General features: G+C 41.9%; 1 protein-coding gene across 2 annotated transcripts in view; it reads left to right on the top strand.

The window, feature by feature from the left end:
- Positions 1 to 24,179, top strand: part of myo10 (myosin X) — a 179,305-nt gene that overhangs the window by 52,747 nt on the left and 102,379 nt on the right. For both annotated transcript variants that reach the window (XM_033650103.2, XM_078173422.1), the window contains exon 3: positions 14,725 to 14,883. In XM_033650103.2, the coding sequence (XP_033505994.2) occupies positions 14,725 to 14,883 (159 nt within the window). The remainder of the gene's footprint in view (positions 1 to 14,724; positions 14,884 to 24,179) is intronic.

Below are 24,179 nucleotides of genomic sequence, written 5' to 3'. Positions count from 1 at the left end.
TACAGACGAGGTGAAGGACAAATGGAGCAGGGGTCACAGGGGCTTACATGGATGGTTCAGGTTGCTTATTAAGAATTAACGTAAATCAACCTGTCAAGCAGTTTTAGAGGATAGATTTTACATAAAATATTTCTTGTAGTTGGCTATAATTTTCTCTCTGTAAGGTGTTAAAGGGACAGTTAACATTTTTTAAGTGGAGTTGTATGGGGTACTCACCCAGACAGTGTATTCAGGGTTTTCCCTGCCTATCTAAGACAAAGGCGGGCCGCCTGGGTGATTTTGGCCGCCGCCTTGGTTAAAGCGTGTGTGTGTGTGTGTGTGCATGGGGGGTGTTCAGATGTAGCGTCTTTTGCTCACACAAACCCATTACTTTAGCGTGTCATGCACGTTCACAACCCAAAGCGACGCTGTAGTGACACGCATTTGGTGCAATGCGATAGATTTTTCGTCCGGTGCTCAGCTCCACAGACCTGCTTCTCCCCCCGCTGTTGCGACAGATCTCGGTTCCCCCTCAGGCTGTGTCTTTCTTACTGTTTCCCACGGAGCTCTGCCCCATTTGAAAGGCGAAGGAAGCCCGTATGTGGAAAGACGTCGCCTCCAAGATGTAGAGGTGTATTATAGAAGAGAAACACACGTTTCAGGACCGCTGACTTGTATCATCAGAACAGATGTGTCCTGTGATTTTCAGCCTCCTTTCGTATTTAATAGAAGGGGGACAATACCTGACAGTAATATTCTCAGCTGTCAGGATGTGCCTGCTGTAAAAGGTAAATATAATCATAGAAGGCTGAAAATCACAAGACATGTCTGTTCTGATGATACAAGTCAGCAGTGTAAAGCTCAAGCATGTGGGGGCCTCCTTTCATATTTAATGGGGGGGGGGGGGGGGCGTATCTAAAAGCACAGCTGTCAAGATGCCCCCCGCTACAGGCCTTTGCCACCTTGGCCTCGAAAAAACCCAGGGAAAACCCTGGTATTATATACAGTAGATAGGTCTGTCTCTCCCAAACCCCAAAATGATGTCATCTAATGTCTTGTTTCATACTCACGCCAAAGGGTTTTAGTTCACCGTCATGGGAGAGTGTGTAAAGCTGCCAATATTTGAACATAAGAAGCTGCAATAAGAGTATTTTGGGGCACTTTTATAGTACTTTTCTATGAAAAATGACTCAAACTGATTAGTCGACTACTAAAATAGTCACTGATTATTTTAATAGTCGATTAGTCATGCATAAGTTGAGTAATCGTTGCAGCCCTGCTGAGCAGTCAGTGAAAATTATACAATAAAAACCAAGCAACACACAGAACACAGTGCAGGGAAAAGGAGAAAAAAGGGGAAAATATATTTATACAGAAGCCAAGAAATAATTACATATTATGAATTAAATGTAATAATAATTTCCTTCTAATGATGAAGAGCTATTGACAGCATGTACTTTGTAAACGTATTATAGACACCTTAATAAAGTTCCACCTAAAAACATTTATATCAGTTTAAGCGTGTGCTATATTTAGAGTATTTTCACTGCTTTACCTGAATGTCAGACAGTGATTCCCAACGGGGAAATGAATCCGTTAAATCGCTCTCTTCTTGTTTGTGTTATTGTGTGACTTTGGCATTTAAAGGGTTAATTCAGATCCACCAAAGTCACACAATGACACAAACAAACTGACTGATCGAAGCAGCCAAAGACCTGCAGCTCCTGTGTTCAGAGAGCTAAAATTACTGTTTTTGTCAAAGGAGTCTGGTGACTTTGACGAAAGCATAGATGAGGACCTGAAGCCATTAATGGCCTCCCAGTCAGAAAGGGCTGTGACGGAAAAGTGAAGCGGTGAAAACATTCTCAATATGCATACACTTAACTTGATATTGATTTTTTTAGGTGGCTAAAGTTAAGTTTTGTTGTGGCCCCCATCCATAGCAGTGCATTGCTCAGCTTCTGGGCTAGACTCCAGCCTGCTTCTCCAAACTGGGGACGCGCCGACTGACATCTACTGTATGTAACACACTGACTGTGCATAAGTACCTCATACAACCCCGCTTCAAAAATTCCGAACTATCCCTTCAAACTCCACAGATATGGATTGGCTGTACAGTGTTATGAAACATGCAACATGAAGAGTGTATCTTTACACAGTAGCTTTGCTTTGACTCCAAACATTAAAGCCATCGTGTGGAATACACACCTTGCATGTAATTATATGATTTTTATGGCACACACACACACACACACAGCTGATAAACTCTGTAGAGACCAACACAGCTCTGCTATCAGCTGGTTTATGACCCCGTCGACACACAGAGACTGTGGATGTTAGTTTGTTTTGAAGTACTGAGCATCAGCGTGTAGTTTGATTTTATTATAGCACTACTTATGAATAATACACCACTAATATATGTGTCAAGAATATTATATTATAGCTGCTTCACAATAAAAGTCTCCCACTCAAACAGGACTGAAAAAAACAACATAAAACGACAATACTTTTTCCAGAAGCCTGAACTTAATTGAGTTTAGACGACTAACTGCTGTTGAACCAAAGCCTTAAAATCAGGCCAACAAACAATAACATGTGTGAACTGTTACGGGTTGGATTTACTCTCCGCCACCGTCCTGTGCTGACAGCCTTAACAAAGACTTCCTGTGTAGCCGGTGTGCAGCAGAGGGTCACTACCAGGAGACGGCCTGTAAATGTGAGCGCAGAGGGATTTAGGGTCATGATGAGCCAGCGTATTGTGCTGCAGATTTACTGGCAGATTAAGGCATTCTTATCTCCTGGTCCCAACTCTCTCTGAGACTATTAGACCTGCTGCTCACTGAAGCTAATGAGCCTCCACACTGCAGTTTACAGTCTCAGCCAGAGGATGCTGGTGTTTGGTGCTGCTGTGGAGTGTTGGTGTCAGGGGAGGTTTTGGGGCTGTTCCACTCTGTCCGTCTAAGTGTTTTAGTGGATGTCACAGCACATATAGGATGGATTTTTATGTCTTTGAAGAGCCTTTAAAAGTTCAGTGTTTATGGAATGGAATATGATATAAGTATGTTTTCTTCGGTGTATAATCAATTGTATTTTTGTGACCTTAGGACTCATTTATCCTGCCTTTACATACAAAAATAGATATATCCGTTTCAAATGTAACCATCACTCATACGCCCTCATACTTGCATGAGTCCTATTTGTTGGCATGGATATAGCCAATAGATGACACAACAAGGCAGAGTCAGCATTTTCAGACAACAAAAAACATGATGAAGGTGTTATTATAAATCTCTGAGGACGTCATAATATTGTATCTTTAATGGAGGCAGCATTTTAGACAGCAGTGGTCTGTGAGGCCATTGAATACAAGCCGACACTTGGACGGAGAATTCTTTTCACCGTATTACTGATTTGTTCTGTTCTGCCATTATTTAAATGTCTTTGTTGTCTCCTAACAGTGGCGGCTGCTGGGCTTTCAAACAGGGGAACCTCACTTTAAGTTTACATCATAAAATGTGTCATATTGTAGCGAGGCAGTAACTTATAAAAGGAGCATTTAATTGAAGCTGTTTAAACACCTGAACTGTGGTGAAAATGAGCTATATCACTTATGGAAATAAGGAACTCTGGACGGCACTCTGTCAGAAGACTCCACTTGAAAATATCCGCATGGGACTGAGCTCGAAATGCGACGATGCCGGTGTGTATTTCCAAACAGCTGTCAATCACAAAGGGGTTCAGCCTTTTAGACAGTTCCTCCAATCATCATGCATAAACCGAGCGTCCTCTCCTACCTACCGCTCCGTTAGGTCCCAGGGAAGCTGAGCCTCCCTGGAAGTGACGATTTTGTCGCATTTATCCAACGAGCGTCTCACTTTGCTGCATAAAATAAACCTGCTCAGCGCTGTCTCATAGGAATGCTTAGAGGCTCTGCGTCCACCGTGCTGACACGAGAATGTATGACAGGGAGGTCGCGTTTGAAAACTGGTGATAAACAGCTGACATCATAGTCATGATGTGAAACGCATCCTAGCGCACGTTTAATGCAATGTAAATTCTTATTTTAATGTCAATTCAATAGTGCATATTTGACCATTTGTTCTATGGAATTTTAGGGGAAGTTCAGCCTCCCTTGTTGTCTCAGAGCAATCGGCCCTGTCTCCTATGGTCTTATCTTGCTTGAGTTACGCTACACTGCCTCCGCGATCACTGGTAGTACTGCTGCGTTTCGACTCCTCTCTTCTCTTTTTCACCTCTTTTTTTTTTTGATTTAGTCACCTTTTTTCTTGTCTTTCTTTCTCGTCTCCTTTTGCTTTGTCTCTTTTGTCTCTTCTTGTTAGCTTCTTCTCTCTTGTTTGTCTTTCAATCCTCTTATCTCTTTTTGTCTCTTTGTTTCTTCTGTTTGTTTTTTGTTCCATTGCCTCTTCTTTTTTATGCCTTTCTTCTCTTTTAATTTTCCTCCTCTCCTCAATTTAAATCCTCATTTTGTCATCATACTTTAGTCTTTTGTCGATGTCAACTCCTTCATCTGCTGTAAGTAACCCTAGCACTAATGATCATGTGTTCAGTGTTCATAAATGACATGTTGGTGTTCGTCCAGATGGACCGGAAGGTTTTAATTTGCTCGGCTCAGAGTTTGGGAATAAAATCAGCTTCAGACTGTCACTCTCAATCTGTTTAAGCTTTAAAGTATCAGCATTAGCTGCTCAGAATCATTTTTACTTCATGCAGCAATGAGATCAGATGGACGAGTGTCAGACGGGAGGAGAAGCTCTGTTAGAGGGCCGTCCTGTAACAGAAGAGTCACAGGTTTGATCCCTGAAACAGACCATATATGACAGTGAACTCCAGCTACTCACTGTGGGAGTGTGTGTGGTTATTGGGTTGTGTGGGTGTGTGTGTGCTGCCAAATGTGTGTCTTTTGTGTCTGTCATGTTGTGTGTATGTGCGACTTGTGAATGTATGTTGTCATCCAATGATTTATTTGGATCGCTGTGTGTGTGTGTGTGTGTGTGTGTGTGTGTGTGTGTGTGCCTGCCAGCCGTCTGTTGTAACCGGAGACGGACGTCACCTGTTCAGCTTCAGAGCAGATGTTGCTCTTTGTGAGGAAAGCCTGTGCTGACCAATCAGAGAGGCATACTGCAATAAACCCCACCCACTTCAGTGTGTGTGCATACTTGTACTTGCGATATAGTGAGGACCAGTACACATTTTTTGTGAGGACATTTTGGCCAGTCCCCATCATGAGGTTAGGATACAGTTCTAGGAAATGTATTATGTCAATGAGGGTACAGAGATGTGTGTGTGTACAGGTACAAGTAAATGTGTATTCATGCTCATGCTTATATATGTAAATCCCTGTGTGTACATGAAGTTTATGTTAACATCACACCACACAGAGTTTACACTGTACACGTCTCTGAGTGTGTTGAGTTTATTTTGTTGAAGTGTGTGTATATTTATGTTTTTTCCTATGTGAGTACAGATGTCAGATGTATGTTAGGGGGGCGGAGGATAACTTGTCCTCTTAGGATCAACTGTTTTTTCCACATTGGACCAGCATGCCTCCACTTGATTTTCCTCTGTGATAGACCTTTGATTTTTGACTATATAAATGACTTTACATGCAAAGTCTGACACTAGAGCACCAGCATCTCAGACTAGGGCTGTAACGGCATGAGTGCATATGTATGCAGAATCTGTAGGTGATGGGACAAGATTTCGGTATCATATTTCCAGTTGTAGTCTGAGTAGTGTTGGTGGAACCCTTTTAGCTTAAACAGAGCGAGGCGGCCTTCTGCAATGGGAGGGGCTGTTGATGACTTGTGGGAGGAGCTGTTGATGACGCCGCACGTGCGAGCCACTGGCGGTGGATAAACAGGAAACAGCTGATAGCAGGAATTAGCGAGCAGCTAGTAGCAAGAGGGAAACACAAACCTGACAGACACTGTAAAGATGAGCAACTGGGGAGACAAGGAATTGCGCGCCCTCCTTGTCCTCGCAAACAAAGAGGCCATTAACCATTTGATGATGGGGACGGTGAAGAACGGGCCTGACCAGCCGCGGCTTCCCTCCCACGTCACTGTTTACGTCACACACTGAGCTACACGTTTTGTTACTTGCTCACGCCCCCCATTGCCCCGAAAAAGGCGCATTCTGCACAAACAAAAGTTTATACTCCCCGATTTTGTTTTTATATTGCCAGTGCTGAAAAAAAGACTGATTGGGCTTTCCTGCAAATTTGCACAATTCCTATCTAAAAAGGGCTAGAGTCTCTTAATAAATGGTGGGATGGTCAACAGTATCAAAGTGAGGGACTCACATGCACTGACATGCATGTGCAGCCAACCTGGCTATCAAAACAAAGGACAGAGAAGTTCGCATTACAACACACACAGAGGGAGCATGACTTCATTCTCTGCTCAGGATGCCATTACTCCACTATATCTTCACACAGTAAAAGCAGTTTGCTTTTTTTTTTTTTTTTTAAGAATATTTTATTTTCAGCTTTCAATTCAATCAGATATACATGAAAACACGAACACACAACTCCAAACCCCTTCCCCAACCCACCCACAAACTGAAAGAGAGAGAGAGGAGGAGAAAAAATAAATAAATAGATAAATAAAATTAATAAATAATGAAAATAATATAATAATGATTTACAAAAAAAAAACAAAAAAAAAAACGGTCGAGAGGCAAGGAAGACAACAGTAAGCACTGACAACAAAGAGCTTGCAAAAACTACAACCCGTCCACCATAGAAGCTGGCAATGTGTCCATATGCTAAATAGGGCTGCCACATCTCTGTAAAAGTATTATAGTCATTCCTGAGTGCATATGTAATTTTTTCAAGTGGAGCACAGGTATTCATTTCTGAAGCCCATCTTCCTATAGAAAGTTGGGAGTCAGACTTCCACGTGATGGCGATGCACTTCCTGGCAACGCACAAGGCCAGTGAGAGGAACCTCTTTTGAGCAAAGCAGTTTGCTTTGATAGAAATGTTCAAAAACGTATATCGAATATATACGTATATAGAACTATATGCTTGTAGCTTAGAACAAACAGCCCTTAGACGTAAAACTGAGGCTGACATTCCCTCAGGTGTGTTAGCAGCTCTTTACACCCAAAAGGCTGCAGACAGCTAATCGCTTCAGTAACATTTAATAACACCTCTGACTTCCCTGCCTGCACTCAGTCTGTCAGAGCAGACGGACTGAAACTCTTCATTATGTGTCGTTAAGAGGGGAAACTGAGTCCTCCCACCCCCTCGCTGCCCCTCACTCTGTCTGTCAGAGAGTTGAACAGGTAACCCTCCACCCGCCTCAAGCGTCACCCCCCCACTTCTCCACATCATCATCATCAAAAGCAGCAGCTGCTCTTTGAATCACCATTCATCTCCCGCTGCATTGTCCTGCAGTCAGCTCAGGAGGAGGAGACTGCCTGCACAGTCAAAAACACTGAAACCCGAGCAAGACGAGAGAAACCCGGCGACCTCCGACGACACGTAAAGACATGGTGCACATTTACTAATATTTACAGGCACGTTAACCACTCAAAGCCTCAATGCAGTATTCACAATCATGGTTTTGCTCAAGCTCCACATAGGGTGATTACTTTTTAAATCAACCTTTAAACAAATGTCTCAGTTTCAGGAAATATGAGTGATGGGTCGCCACAGTATCAGCCTCCAAATGTCCTTATTAGTTTAATTCCTCAGGTCACTCGTTGTTAACTTCTCCCGTTAAGGGTCTTCTAATTGCCCGTACATAAATGTGAATCCACTTTCCTGATCCACATAAGTAAGAACAACAAACTATATCCAGACTGATCCAGGAACAGAGCCTGTTGATCCGAGGGTACAGCACTGACCCCACCACCTCCCCCTGCTCTGCACTGATGCTGTCTAATGGCTTTGTTTCACACAGATTTACTCCCGTTAGCATCTGTCGCTAAGCTTAGCGTCCAGGCCCCACGGCTTTGTTTTCGAGGCACGGACCCTCCTCAGCTCCACGCAGACAACTGGACCAATTAGTTACCTAATTAGGCCAAAGCTGATGGACGACCTGTCCTCTGCTGAGGCCTGCTGGGATGGGGGACTGTAATGCTACAAATACTGTCCATGACAGATAGATAGAGGGAGACACTCGTGGTTACAATGACGGAAATCTTAATGCTACAGCACACGGTGATATGTTAGACAATAGCGTCCTGACTGGTGGCCACACACAAAATCAGAAGCTTGTCCCGTCTTACCAAACTCTGCAAGAAAGCGAGCGTGTTTCCAAAAATGATAAACTTTTTCTTTAACTTTGACCAGACGCTAAAACCTTAATAGTTGTCAGTTAATAATTAAGGAAAATAAAGAAGAATTTCTTTTTATGTTAATTAAAAAACATCAGGAAAGCGTATGAATTGAATTAGAGAAGCTTATTTTGACTGAAGAATACAGCCCCACCAAGTGCAGCAGCAACAGGTGAACAGGTGATGGTTAAGAGGCTCCAGCTCACAGAGAGGTGAAGGTGTGTTTACAGTCGCTACATAACAGTCCTCCCGACTGCATGTCTGACTGTTGACTGTAAACTATGTTTACATTGGACTAGTCAAACGAGTCAGTCACCTCCCTGTAACCGTCTACTGTTCCTCTCAGTGAATGTTAACACTTATTTTAAACAGTGTATCTAATTTCTTAAAGCAGTTTAAACCCAGTCGCGTGACAGTATATTACAAGATGGAAAGTACTTTAAGGGAGCCATTAGCATTCTTTTGGTTTAGTTTAGCTCAGTTACTAATCGTGTTTTTATCACCGAGACAGACTGAGAGAATAAACCCAACAGAACATGCAGGTTGTGAACGCAGCGTTGGTGACACGCCGCTGAAAACACTCGATCACATTTCATTTGTCTGAAAGACGTTTCTGTGACGTTCAGTTTCCCCTGAAGCGGCACGAAGCTGGAATGTGAGAAATGAGGCCTGGCAGGATACTGAGGGGGAGTTTGGGTGTTAATGTGTGTGTGTGTGTGTGTGTGTGTGTGTGTGTGTGTGTGTGTGTGTGTGTTGTGTGGGGGGTCAAATGTGATTGACTCCTCAGACAGAGACCGGCTTTCTTCAGGAAGAGTCACCCTGAGCTGCTCGGTCACAGCAGATCAACGACCATGTGTGTGTGTGTGCGCACGTGTGTGTGGTGTGGTGTGCTGTGTGTGTGTGTTTGTGTGAGTTGGTGCATTTCTGACGTTCAGCTTATGGTCTGACAGTTTGTTTGTTTTTATTTATGGTTGACGTTATACTTCTTTACGCAGCTTAGCTCATGTGGGAAACAAGATTATCCACAGATTATCCATAGTTATCCACAGAAGAAGAGTTGGGCACTGAAAGTGGGACTGAAGACCAAAATACATCACCAGTAACAGTCTTATAGTTTAAACTGGGGTTTGCCTTTTGCTGATGGTCAAATAAATAAACACAACAAGAGAGATATCTGTTTCATATGTTATAAATGTTAGATTTTAATATATTGAATTGTAGTTTGAAATGTTGGGGCTGTGTTGGCCTCCATAAAGCCGTAAATGTCAAACTGATATTTTGATTAAAGTCTTACTACTCGTTCTACTTTGTAGAAAAACGTGGGACAGACAGAATGACTGACTGACAGAATGACACACTGACAGTTTCCGTGATTATGTACAGCATACCATACCATGACTTAGTCATACCAAAAAGTAGAAGGAAAAACCAACAACATTGGTCCACAGGGGGAGCCACAGCGATCGGTCGCATTTTAGCCATTTTGAAGCATTTTTCTGTTGTTATAGCGCCACCCAGTTGCCAATTAGAGTTAAATTTCTCCAGTCACCTTGAGGCGTCCTGTTCTACATATCTACCAAGTTTAGTAAAAATCCATATGGCGGTTAGGCCTAGATAAGAAATGAGCTCTCTAGCGCCCCCATTTTGTTTGATGGGGTCAATAATGGAGGGGTCCCCTCAGATTATGTGTGGTCATATGCCTACAAAGTTGCATGGTGATGGGTGAAACCCTTGAGATGTTATACACCTTTATGTGATGAGCCACGCCCTCCGCAATATTCATTGCCTTATAGAAGCTCAGTTTTAGTAAGTTTTCCAACTTTTGCCAAGAGAGAACTTTAGATATTGGTCCCTAGATTATGTTCACCCAGTTTCATGCAGATCGCTCAAACTTCCTAGGAAGAGATCCATTTGAAGTGTTTTTCAAAAAATTCAAAATGGCGGAAAATCTATATAAGCGGAAGTTATGGGTTCTTGAGGCAAATGTGTTCCTCATGAGGAGAGGCATCTCAGTGCAAAGTTTCATGTCTCTACAACATACGGGGCATGAGATATGCCCATTCACAGTTTGCAATTTCAATCGGTTGCTATAGCGCAGATGAAAAATACGTTTTTTTTTTTCACTCAAACCAAAACTATCTAGATGAATAAATAGCACCACAGGTAAAATGAAAACATGTATTTTCTCTTTAAATATCTTAATCCTGTTATAAAGATATATTTGGTGCCTCAATAGCATAACTTTACAGTTAAGCCTGTAAACACATCAGGCTAATTTGGGGATGAACTGTCCCTTTAAGCAGTTTAAATTAAATCATCTGCACTTTAGCTGAAGCTGAGAGCTTCAGATGTAAATACACCTGTGACAGAGGGTCAAGAGTAGACACCATTTTGTTTTTCAGGGTCACTGATCAAAGAGGTTTGAAACCACCGAAATACATCAAAGACTCCAAGAAATGCCAGACCTGTGTGTTTGTGTGTTCGTTCGTGTTACTGAATATTCCTTGTGGTGTTGCTGTTTGTGGAAAAGGCTGAGCCAGCACCGGGTTTGGCTGCTCTCAGTTTTCCACCCAGAAGCCAACGTGGTTAAAGTCTGACGGTGTAAAACTTCACAGAAGAACTCCAGAATGTAAATAACAGCTACTGCCAGTGAGGATGTCTCTAATGCAATTTCCTCCAAAATATTGATTGACTGAAGTTTGATCCGTCCGCTGAGAGATTTGATCTTTTTCCTTTGAACCTCTGTGATGCTGCAGTGACAGATCACCCGCTCAGTGATCTCTGTGCGTCCTCCTGCAGGCTGCAGACCTCCTGCAGAGCACTTATAATTTGAGGTCTTCTCTTAAAAAGCCTCACTGGCTCGTCCTTTACACGACTGAGCTGTCCTGTGGTGTAAAACTCTCAACTCATGTTAATGATAGACTGTAGAAGACAGAAGAATAACCTCTTTGTCTAAATGTTGAAGTGCTTTTCCTCAATATTCTTGTATTTCAATTCTCCATATTTGTTCCTCAACGCTCATTGCTGTGGTGCTCAGTCATCTAAGTCCTACTGCGGCATCTGCTTTGGATTTGGAGACCATTTTTTCGTAGTGCCTGTTACTCCAAATAAAACCGAAAAGCAAAACACTTTTTTGGAGGCTTTTAAATCCTGATGAGAGCAACTTTTGGGGGTGAAATGGTCAAATGTAATGCAGAAGAGAAAGCATTAACATTTACCAACTTTGTTCCAAAGCGACCTGTATCTGTAGGACTAATGTGTCGGACTTGGTTTGTCTCAAATCTGACAAGAAATGAACTGCACCATTAACATCTGTCACGCCTCAAGCTGATTCAGGATATTTTTATATCTCAGACACATTTCTTAAGATAAAATGTCCTTTCAACTTGATACTGATGTTAAAGTTGAGACTTGTGTAAAATGTTTTGACTATGATTTGAACTCCGTAGTCTTGACAGAGGCACAGAGGCTGAAACTCAACCTTGAAACACTTATAACTGAAGTAGACGGTGAAAATGACAGACATAATATGTGTTTATCAGGGTAAAATGATTTGATTGGAGAGAATCAGTTCTCACTTGTTTCAACTTGTCATTGAAGGACAAATGCTGCGCAAAGAGTGTCATCCTCGTCCTCAGACACACATGATAAGCAGCCATCTGCTGAAACCCTCGTCCAGCTCCTGACTTGGTTTCCTTTACCAGCCTTGGGTCATATTTACCTCCGCTATCTGCCATATGTCACCTGTGTGGAAGGAGATGTGTAATATGAGCCAGAGGAGGAAGGTAGAGCTTCTGCCCTCAGGATACAATTAATGATAGTTACAGACAAAAGTGGCCAGAGGAGGCAAGTACGTTCTTTTATCCAAGAACTGTTCTTGTGTACTGAGGTACTGGGGCTGGTTGCAGAAAGCACCTTAAAGGGATAGTGCACCCAAAAATGAAAATTCAGCCATTATCTACTCACCCACATGCCGAGGGAGGCTCAGGTGAAGTTTTAGAGTCCTCACATCACTTGCGGAGATGTGAAAATATCTCCATACTGCTCGTCTGTAGTGGACGAGCAGTATGGAGATATTTTGTGGTTTCAATTATGTGGTTTTGGACGTCTGAATCTGGGGCGCCCAGCCTGCAGAATATAAGCTCAATCACCTGTTTGCATTGACTTTGTATGTAAACTCATCTCTAGCGAGAGAAAAAAAAACAGGTCCGGTGTGAACACACCTTTAGTAATTGGTATCTAGTTCCTGAAATGTTGAGGCAGAGGGTACTTGCTGTAGCTCAGATTGAGGGTGAAACAGAGATCTGTGTGGGTACATGAGACCCTAAAAAAGAGGCTGGATCACGGGGAGTACCACCATTTGGTCCAGGAGCATCGCCTCCATGATGTTTCCAGGTGTATTTGAGGATGACTAGAGTTTGGCAACCTGCTGTCTATCGTCCAGCCATATAACTCTGGATATCCAGCAACCGCTACCACCAGTTTCTCCTCTATTGTTTACCAACTCTAAACTTGTTGTGACCACCACAGAAGGCCCGCCTCTCAAATCATCTGATTGGACAATGGGGACAAAGCTTTTGTTTACTCACCTCCTTATTCCCTAATGTTCTACATGTTTTCTCTTCTTTGCCTCCTTTCCTACTTTAAATGATCTGAAAGGATGCTGCTTGTTTTAAGTAAAGGATTTGACTTCTTCTTCCACCACTGACAGCAGCCTTATTTCACCTCCACCTGGCTTCACGCCGGTCTACATTTCAACCAGTGATCTATTTTTACCACTGTGAATTTTGACCCTTCTTAAACATTCCCCCCTAATATTCAGCTAACGTTCCTGGATTGAATGTTCGAGGAGCGTCTCTCTGACCTCCAGGCTTCCTTCCACACTTTACACTCCTGCAGTAACATGAGATAGAATCTGTCAGTCGGGATTCTCTCTGCTGTAAATCATACAGTTGAACTGTTTGACAGGTCAGTCAGACAGAGAGAGGCTGTCAGCGTCAACAGGTCAGGTACCTCAATTTATGATTACTGTCAGAGTTTTACCACCACACAATCTTCCCCTGAGGATATATGGTTGGGAGATGAAAACAACACCCGATTATCTTATAATGTATTTGCAAAAAAAAAAAAAAATAGCCGTATCTGATCATTTTGAAACATCCAAAATATCTGGGCGGTTTTTTTTTTTGGTTTTGTTTTGTTTTTTAAAAACACAAAAAAACTGGAAAGTCAAAGCTGCTGTGTCTTAATATATTCGCCTTGGTCCAGGTTCTTTTCCCAGCTGTTTTCTATCATGCACCATTATTACTGCAACACAGAAATATGCGTTGCAAATGGTTGTAATGTTTGCTTTGTGATCTTTACTCCTAGAATCCCTGATAAGAAAGTCAGTAAAGTAACTGAAGGAAATTCATTCTGGTAGTTTACCGAGTTTTGGTTTACAGATTTGATATCATTCAGTATCTCAGGGCTTCTGGAAGTTTGCAAGTTTTTACACTTACAGTATGAAACGCTGCTGTAGTCTGGAGTTCCTGCTTCTATCTGATCTGGATCGGCTCACTCACTCCAACAGAGAGGCTGAAGAAAGAAGAAAGAAGGAAACTAAAGATGTGAAACTTGTGGTAGAGACCTGGCAGCCTGAAGCCCAAGTCTGGCCTTCAAACAGTGAGCAGATGACCCAAAACTGGACCAGACTTAAAGAGGAAGTTGACACGGGCCAACTCTTCTGCAAACAACACTTCAGGAAACAGAGTCGAATGATTTCCTGTGATTTTAAAATGATTACCCTCTGGGGTATGTCTTTCTCTAAAACTTGAGAAAACTGGGATTGTATTTTCTTCTAGAAAAATGAAGGTTCAGGTTGACAGTGCCAGCCATGCATGTCCTCATTTTGACACATTCAAGTAGTTATGATGCCTCCATGCTGGTGATAGCCGTGGCAGTAGGCAATAGGCAGGTCGTCCATCCCATTTTCATGAATGCTATATCACAAGGAATGCCTTGATAGAATTTCTTCAAATGTGGCACAAACATCCAGCTGGACTCAGTGATGAATTGATTAGATTTTGGTTGTCAAAGGTCAAGGTCACTATGACCTGGTTTGTCCCATTCTCATGAACTCTATATCTCAAGGAACACCTCTTCAAATTCGACACAAACATCCAATTGGACTCAAGGATGTGCTGATTAGATTCAGGTAGTCAAAGGTCAAGGTTGTTGTAACCGTCTTTCCGTCTCATTTTTCTGACTGCAATATCTCAAGAACGCCTTGAGGGAATTTCCTTAAATTTGGCACAGATGTCCACCTGGACTCAAAGATGCACTGATTAGTTTTTGGTGGTCAAAGGTCACTGTGACCTCACAAAACATGTTTTAGCCATAACTCATGAATTCATTTTTTGCATGGCTCACATCTTAACATTTCTCCATTGTCTGATTCAGGTCTACACCTACAAGCAGAATGCGCTCACCAGACAGAAGGTGCAGCCCATGCACCACAGCAGCATCAAAGGGGTGGAGGACATGGCGACCCTCGAAGACCTTCACGATGGCGCCATCATGCACAACCTCTTCCTGCGCTACCAGCAGAGACACATCTATGTAAGTTTTTTTCTAAGCTTCGCCACACTAGTTGACTTTAACTTATTCTCAGCATCTTGAATGTTGAGGGAAACACTGACAAACTCTCCCATCAGAGATTATTTTGAGCATTGAAGAGTCTTCGATGCTGCTGACCTTGATGTATTGGCCAGGCATGATTTTTCCCAAAAAGTTTGATTTTGGCCACTGGATCTGGCTGAGCTTGTGAAGCACTCTGTGGTGTTGTTACTTCTGGATCTGATTTTGCAGCTATTATCAAAACCCCAAAACAAACTCACCTCTATCTGCAGTATCAGCATTTGGGCTGACAGCTCAGGGTACACTGACTTCTTTTAAAAGCAAATACCCCATGAAAAGCTGAAGTTGCTCAATCGTTACATAACTGATAACCGTCTAGACGCAGGCAGATAAGAGAAGGTGATGGCACGGTCAGAGCGCTCGACGTTGACGCTGAGACACAGGGATGCGAATGGAGACGTGCTCTCCTGGAATGATCAGCGTGCAGTGATGATCCCTGTGGATATCCTGTCAAAAGTTGTTTGGCTTTCTGTCTCTGATTTATTACAGTGAAGGTTTAGCTCGAGGTTTGCTGGTGTGAAACACACGTGTGAACTTGATTCAAAGGTATGTGTAATTGTGTTGAGTCGAATACACGAGAGACACGTGTACAGACACAGCAGGTTTCTCACAACAAAATATAAACCTGTCTGACTGCTTTTTTACTGTCAAAGATTGCAGCATATAATTTTGACAGACATTTTTTAGTAGTTTTTGCACATAAACCCCCTTTTGGAACCTTTTAGGAGATGATGTGTTGCAAAAAAAAGTCAAATTTAATCATTTTAAAGAGATAGTTCACACCAGAATCAAAATAACACATTTTTCCTCTTACCTGTAGTGCTGTTTATCCGTCTACATTGTTTTGGTGTGAGTTGGTGAGTGTTGGAGATATCGGCCATAGAGATGTCTGCCTTCACTTCGAGATAACGGCCCTAGATGTTCTTTACAGTTAAGGCTTGTGGTGCTCAAAGCGTGTTAACTTGCACTCCACCCCCATTTTGTAGCAAAAACGCCTAAAATGACATACCCAAATTAAAATGACTGTAGCGTCTGAACTGCTCTGACTACATGCATGCATGAGGTCTTGCCAGAAAGAAAACTCTCTGAAATTTCTTGTGAAAGTGTCAGAAACACTCTAGGTGATACAGAAACAGAGTAATGGGCCTCTGAAGTCAGTAAAAAATGAAGATTTTGCCTAAAATAAAATAAAAAATGTTTTTCAGGATGAATAACTGTCTGTGGCTTCATCTGAGCAGGTAAATGACACTGTGGGGCTGTAGGCACACTATCAATGAACACTTGTTTCAAATTTGAAGAAGATTGCTCAAAGTATGACCATTCTACAGTGTTTTTACCATGAAAAGATCCAGGCGAAGCTCCAAATGACAAGTTGGTCACTCAGCTTCAAAACAGTACTATCAGTGATCAAACAACACTCAGCCAGCTTCAAACATTGTACCTTATTGAAATCAGGTGTGATTATGATAGCTGATGTTGTTTATGACACAGAAACACCATAAAATATCACCAAATAAAGCCATATGAAACGTGAAAGTTATGATCCCACTTTCTAGATGGTATATCTCAGCCAAAAATAGTGGTAGGAGTGAGACTCTTACCTTTTATAAATGATCTAAGTCTCCACTCGCCTTTATTCGTCTTAATGTTTACTAAAATAACCAATTGTTTCTCTGTCTACATAAAGAAAATAACATGAAAGTCAGTTTCATTCTGTTGCATCAGATTTGTATTTTGAGCCTTTGTGGTTAAGCCACGAACTATAGTAGCCAATAGTTATTTTAGATGCTGCTATCCTTTGCAACACAGGATGTAACATTTCTGTCAGATTCAGCTAAAAGGAGGATTCAGAATTTAAAAAATGAAGTTCAGAAGAAAAGGGTTCCTGATGTTCATTATGTAGTATTCCAAAGACACAGCTCATTATATGAGCTAACACCTAGTAGTTAATTGTTTGGCTTGGATCACTTTGTGCAGGTGTCACCTTTTTTCCAAGAAAATGCTAATTTCTTTAAGACTTGCCTTTAATGCCACCACATTAACAAAGTATTTATGCAGGTGTCTGAATTCTGAAGTGTTTCCAGGTGTTTAACACGACACATTACTGCACTGCGACTGCAAGAAACAACTTCAGAGCAGTTTTGTTCTGTACTCATAAAGTAAATCTCTTCCAATCAGAGAAAACAAATCAAAAAAGTGAACAAACTTTCACTGCTCCATCATGTCTTTGGTAGGTTTAAAGTATCCTTGGAGAACAGCTTGTTTTTGAGGTTTCCACGACTACAGTGTTGACCAGGTGATGAAAAGCACAGGTGATAAAGCCCAAACAAGTCGAGAGATTTTGGTTCCAGGTTGTTAAACGTGGACGTCGCTGAACGGAGCTCCTTGTTTGGCAGCCAAGAGCAACAGTAGCCAAGTGCGAGGGAGGAGGATTAAAGTTTTGGGTTTGTTTGGTTTGACGCTGGTTTTAGAGGCTGGTATTCCAGTGGTGGCCTCACTGGGAGTTTGGCTGGAGCTAACGGGTCCTGGCTCGGCTCTGATAGCGGCCGTGTCTTCCAAGCTGTGAGACAGGACAGTTAAGAGCATGTTATCTTTGGAGGAAAACCGCAGTGAATGTGAAAATGCTGTTTATCTCCGTCAGCATGGTCACATTTGTTCCCTTTCCTGTACTGTAATTTGATAGCTGAGAGAGCAGCCCAGTCACCAGAAGAAAATGTGGGCATTGTACATTTCTGCAAACCAAGAATACCTTACTTTTGTATATTTCACAGGTATCAAAATTGACGTAGTATATGAGCTTACTTATTCACGAGTAGGTGAAGGGGATGGTGATGGGATGGTCACAAACGTCCACTTGGACTCAGTGATGGACTGATTGGATTTCAGTGGTCATAGGTCAACGGTTAAGGTCATTGTGACTTAGTATGTCTTATTCTCATGAACACAATACCTCAAGAACACCTTGAGAATTTTTTTAAAATTTGGCACAAACTTCAAATTGGACTTCACAATGAACTGATTAAATTTTGGTGGTCAAAAGTCAAGGTCACTGTGACCTTGCATCCATCTCATTTTGTGAATGCAGTATCTCAAGAAGTTAAGCCTAGCTCACATTACGCGATTTTCACCCTGATTTTGCGTCGTGGAGACTATCGTAATCTTTTGAGTGTTCATACCTGGCGACGTGTGTTTCTGTCAGCGGGAGTCTCGCCAACTGCGTTACGACCTGTGTGTGCACACCACAAGATTTCTCCACCGAGCCCTCGCCGACAGAGCCCCAGATAACGCGGTGACATCACCAAACTAGTGTTGCCAGATCTTGGGAGAGAAACAAGCAACCAGGGCTGTGGAAACAAGCCCAAAAGAAGCAACTATCATGCGTTTAAATAACTTATTAGACGGATACATATAGAGAAAGGTGACGTTTAGAGAGCAAGCCCAAATAAGCAACTCCACTTTAGAAACAAGCCCAAAGTCGCGGCTAATAAGCGGACCTGGCAACCCTGTGGCTTGTCCTCCTCACATTTCTTCCGTCCTCCTGCGTGCTGACGTGGGACGTATCCCGCCTCTCATTGGCTGATGCTCTTTGTCAGTCGTGTCACACTTCTCCAGTTCTCTAGCATGCCAGATATCCAGTCCCAGTCTCAGATGAGGGGGCGACTTGCTCGTAGGCTTGTTCACACATGAGGACTTGTCGTGGCAGATTATCTGCCGACTCACCTCCGACCCAAGGTGGCTCTCAAGATCCTCTGCGACATCAGAATCGGGGTGAAAATCGTGTAATGTGAACTAGGCATTACTCTTGTTTTCAGGCATTGTGTTTTCAGGTTGTCTGTTCTTGCGAACGGGATATCTCCAAAACGCCTAGAGGGATTTTTTTTTAGAATTTGGTACAAACGTCCACTTGTACTCCAGGAAGAACTGATTAGACTTTGGTGGTTGTAGGTCAAATGTCAAGGTCACTGTGACCTTGTCTGTCTATTCTCAGGAAATTGATATCTCAAGAAGGCCTTAAGGGAATTTCACAGACATGGAAGTAAACTGTAAGTGTAACTTGACGGGTTTGCGAAGGCATACAACTGCGACGTGGTTAATTGTAGTTTATTCATCTTTTCAAACAATTGCTTTGTAAGTTTTTAACCACTACAGCTTCCCTGATAGAGTCCTGAAAGACTCATTGGATAGCATGGTTATGGCAGCATTTACATAGGACATCACAAGAGCACAACAAATCCTCAAAATTAAACATCAAAATACTTATTTTTTCCATATCCATGTTCTCTGATCTGATGCCTCTGTCAGCACGATGACATCACTTGTTTGTGCCTTCCAAAACAGTTTCAGGTCACTGTTGGAAAGTAAATCAGTTTTTTAATGTGACAACTTTATAGTTCAGTCAGGAACACTAAAGTCAAAGAAAATTTTATTTCCATTTGCAGTATTATATTTGGCAGTAAGGCTCTGTTCTGGGGCCTCCCTGCCTTTCCTCAGGGCCTACACAGAAAGCCTCTTCCACGCGCCTACATGGAAAGCCTTAAGGCAGAAAGAGCAAACCTCCCTGCCCTTCCATGCGCCTACAAGGAAAGCCTAAGGCAGGGAGAGCAGCAGCAAAGACCCCCAGGAACAGAACAGAGCAGCATCGATGACAAACAGAAATTACATTGATAAGTCAGACACAGCATGAAAAGGAGGAGCTGGGGTGGAGGCAGGTTGCAAAGCAGCTTGCAGAGGAAGCAGCAACAGTAGGCAGGCCAGAGCAGTTTAAATAGGGCGACCTGAGTGAGATTCGCCAATTGGTCGCACATAAAGGAATCATGTGATCTATCAGCTGACTCCCTTCCATCAATCAACTGCTCCATCAGTTGATTGATGGCTGTTTGAGATCAGCTGATGTAGCTGGGATGTGAGCTGAGCTAGACATCCAACTAACACTAAAGTTTGGTTATGTTTTACAAAAATAAGACTTTCTCAGGTTTAGTTTTTTTTCAGGGAGGTGTTTATTGGGGGGATCACAACAAAAATAAATAGGTTAGCAGCAGTAGTAGTTGTATGAGGAGGGGTAGTAATGCTGAGACTTGTACTTTCATGTTAAGTGAACTTACAAAGTATCTTTTCCCACACTGTCCTGCTTTACACACTGAGCTAATTAGCAAACAAAGCAGCTCTGTTCCTGCTGACCCCAGTCAGAGTAAAGGAGCCTATGAAAGTTACTGTATGGTGGAGAAAACAAAGGAACATGTAGGACAAATAGCCCACAACCATTATTGTCTCACTTTGTACTTATGGACTAACGAACAAACCTGACCCAGCACTTTCACCAGCAAAACAAGCCGGCCACAAAGGCAGCCTTGTGCTTTCTGCGCGCACAGTGCCCACAGTAACCTTTGACAAATGCCATCTCGTTACTTTAATCACATGTGAATGCTCCCGTATGGTCGAAATTATCCAATCAATTCATCACGGCTGCTCAATCTCCACTCTGATGGGCTGTTTTTTTCTTTTTGGGCCAGGAGCTCCAAAGAGGGAAAATTAGAGGGTTTTGGTGAAGTGGGCAGCGGTAAACCGAAGGGAAGGGCTATAAGCACACCGCTGAAGCCAGAGAGCCAACAACAGTCTCTGATACAGCAAACGGGTTAAAATTGAATTTCAAACAGTGGCTCAGATGGTCTCAGGTAAGTTACAAATAAATAGAGTAACACATTTTTAAAAAGATTTTGGTACCAATACTCAAAGCAGACTAATAACCCTCTGAAGTCACGGCTTTAAATAACAGTTTATTCTCATAAGTCTTATTACTAAGTATGGCTCATAATATTTAGACATAAGTGGACATTTAATGTGACTTTAATCTTCACACCAAATCGAAACAAAGCTGTTGCATAGTGTAAACCCTTGTGCCACACGAAGCAAAATAAATGCACATATATTGTGATTATTTTTTACTTGACAAGAATTTAAACACAACTGAAAAATGCAGACCTTTATTAAAGTTAGCAGGAAATTAGCAGCTTCAAGCAAAAACAATGAAGCAAAGTTAAAGCTAAATTTGTGCTGCTGCTAATTCAAAATGTACACCTCTACCACAACTGCTGTTATCACTACTGCTATTAATTCCACTAATACTTAAAGGTCCAGTGTGTAGGATATCAGCTTAGATGAATATAATATAATACGTATGTTTTCTTTAGTGTATAATCACCTACACAAAAATAATTGTGTTTTTGTTACCTTAGAATAAGTCATTTATGTCTACATAGGGAGCAGGTCCTCATCTATGGAGATTGCCATGTTGCACCACCATGTTTCTACAGTAGCCCAGAATGGACAAACCAAACACTGGCTCTAGATGAGGCCATTTGCATTTTTGTGTTTTTGCATTTTCAGGAACCACTGTAGTCAGAAGCCTGTCTGTGACAAGCAGCATTTGAAAAACCCTGATGTGTAAAGTGAAACTGCTTTATACTCAGTGTTTTTACCAGTTTAAATCACCAGGGATCTCATTTATAAAACAATGCAGAGGATCCATACTTAAAATGTACATACGCCAAAAAATATTCGACAGTTTCTACAATCAGGCTTCCACCTCACCATCTGCATCTCCAAAATGTTCGCAAACATGGGTCAAAGTTTCTCCCATCCATTATGCTTTTGTAAATCACAACTTTTGTTTGGGAAGTGCTGTATGTCTCTTTCAGGCTTAGTTTTGTGCGTTCACAATGTTTATAAATGAGACCCCAGGGCTGTTTGTTTTGGAGAGGTTGCAGCCTCTCTGGATAATTCATCTATCTGTGAAACTTCCTGAACGTCTGAATCTTCAGTTATGAGAGAAAAAGGTGAGCATGCATCAGCAACCTGTCTCTGACATGGCAAACAGCGTCAGAGAAACATTGATTTGTGATATGAAACTGCTTTATTCAATGTTTCTACCGGTTTAAATCACCAGGTCAGTTTGTTTTGGAGAGGAAGAGACCTTTGCGGCTAATTCAGCTCATGACTGAGTTCAGTTTTGTCATGGTTATTCATGGAGAGGCAATTTTAAGGCTCAAACTATAGACACATTATAAATCAATAGTTTAATGCCACATACAGTAAATTCTGGGTCACTGGGTGCTTCCGGTGTCTGGATTGAGTCACTTTGCGGCTCACTGTAATTCTTCTCTGTCTTTGATGAAAAATGGCTGCTCATGAGGAGCAAGGCCTCTACGTTTCTGTCAGATATTTGTCTTGACATCTGGACACGAGTGTTGACAGCTCACAACCACCAGGAAACTGTTGCGTCAGTGTCATGGCCCATATTTTTTCTTTTTCAAACAGAAGTTCCCTCTGTGACATGACAAAGATGTTAGTTTATTTAAAAGACAGTGACATATCCAAAGTGGTTTGGTTTTGGATTAATAAAAAAGACATTTCCATTAAAGAGCTGCAGATCATCAATACTCAGGCCTCAGTGTGTGTATCATCTGTATGTTGTAGAAGGTGTGTGTGGGAGGTAATACGGATAGTTTATATTTCTCAGATGGCCCTTTTTGAGTCACAGTCACAGGAACTATGTGGGAGAAACACAGGTAAGGTTCCTGACTTCCTGAAACTTGGGTTCTCAGAAAAGTCCCTGCGGGGAAAAAGGGCAGGGAAAGGTGAGGTGACGGGCTAACGCATGAAATCAAATGCATCAGAGCGAGGGGCCCGGTGTCATAACCTGTCAGGGGCCCCTGAAAATTCCTGAAAGCACCCCTGCTGACTTCTGAGGGAATTAAATGAGGAGAATTAATGAGTTTAACCAACATCCACCAAACAAATCCCCACTTTCTCTCTTTTAAGCTTTTATGTGTGTGTCTTGAGAAGATATATTCTCAGGATAGCGTTGTACTTTTGTGTGCTTTTTGACCTCCTTGGCTGTTTGCTGCTCTGACTGTTGGTAATTAAAGAAGTTGTAGCTTATCTTACTAGTAGAAGTATTTGATAAATCCTAAATGTGAGAGATGGTTTAGTCCATCATTGACGCCATGGTACTGAGTGTGCTTCTAGAGTGTTGTTTTTGGCTGGAGAACTATTTTAGATGTTCCATTTGCTTTTCATTAAAAGCATTTAGTTGAGTAATAGTGGGTGCCTTATAGCAACTAAACGCCTGTAGACCACCTATAGGACAAGACATAAATAAATGTTAATGCTCTGTAAATAACAGGTGAGGCAAACTTGTGAAAAGTTTCTATGGTGCAGGTATGTTTCTGTACTGCATCAATCATGTTTTTGATTAAACATTAAGACGTTTTCTTTTCTGTCAGTTGATTCTTTTAACCTTTATAGAAATTTTTACTAAACACGTTTTAATTTCCTAGAACGTCTTGCAAACAGGAAGTAGTAATTTTTGTTTCTAATTATAATGACTGCTGATGGGCCAAATGCAAGCTGCATGAGTTTCAAAAGTGTCAGCACTAACAGAATGAAATGAAAAAGCACAGAGTGACAAAATAAGACCTGATTGACTGACAGCTACTTCTAAAGGCTTATTTGGGCCATTGTTGATAAAAATGAAAAGAAGAGAAGAGGAAAACTCAGTATTTCTAAGATTAAAGTTATAAACTAAAGAAAAAAATAGGATACTCTTTCAGATTAAAGTGGTAAATCTATGAGGGGGGGAAAAGCACTCCCAGAAAGTAAGTATGAAGAGAAACAAAGTCCATGTAGGGTGGAAGTCATAGTGGATGAATGAGTGGAGCACAGGACTTTCACCCTGGAGACAGGAGTTTGTGTCCTGTGTGAGTGAATGTTGGCTTATTATTTTTAGACTTAGCTGACTTATTATTTTCACCTTCAGAACACATAATGCTGCTGAATGCAAACTGTGCAGCTGTTTATACCAACCAGGTCCCTCTCCTGACTCTTCAAATTCCAATGTTTGGTCAGTGGTCCATCGGCGTCAGACACCGAAGCACAGTGGCATCCTTTAGTGGGGAATTAGGCTGCATTTGTTCTTGGCAGCTACTGTAGTATGAGGAGTCTGCATTGGGCAGGCGGAACTGGAGGTGGATGGGTCAATCAGACTGTGGACTTTCACCTTGTAGCCTGCTGTTTGATTCCAGTGTGAAACCAAAAGTCAGCCAAGGTGTTTTTATAATGATGTAGTGTGCTAGTATGTTTAGTATACTATGCTAGTGACATATGACACATATGATTTTTATTTCTAAACTTGACCACATGCTTTTGTTGCCTAAACCTAA

Source organism: Epinephelus lanceolatus, chromosome 12 (genome assembly GCF_041903045.1).
Source record: "Epinephelus lanceolatus isolate andai-2023 chromosome 12, ASM4190304v1, whole genome shotgun sequence".
Taxonomy (NCBI): Eukaryota; Metazoa; Chordata; class Actinopteri; order Perciformes; family Serranidae; genus Epinephelus; species Epinephelus lanceolatus.
Note: the sequence above shows the minus strand (reverse complement) of the source record. Positions and strands in the feature narration are given on the sequence as shown.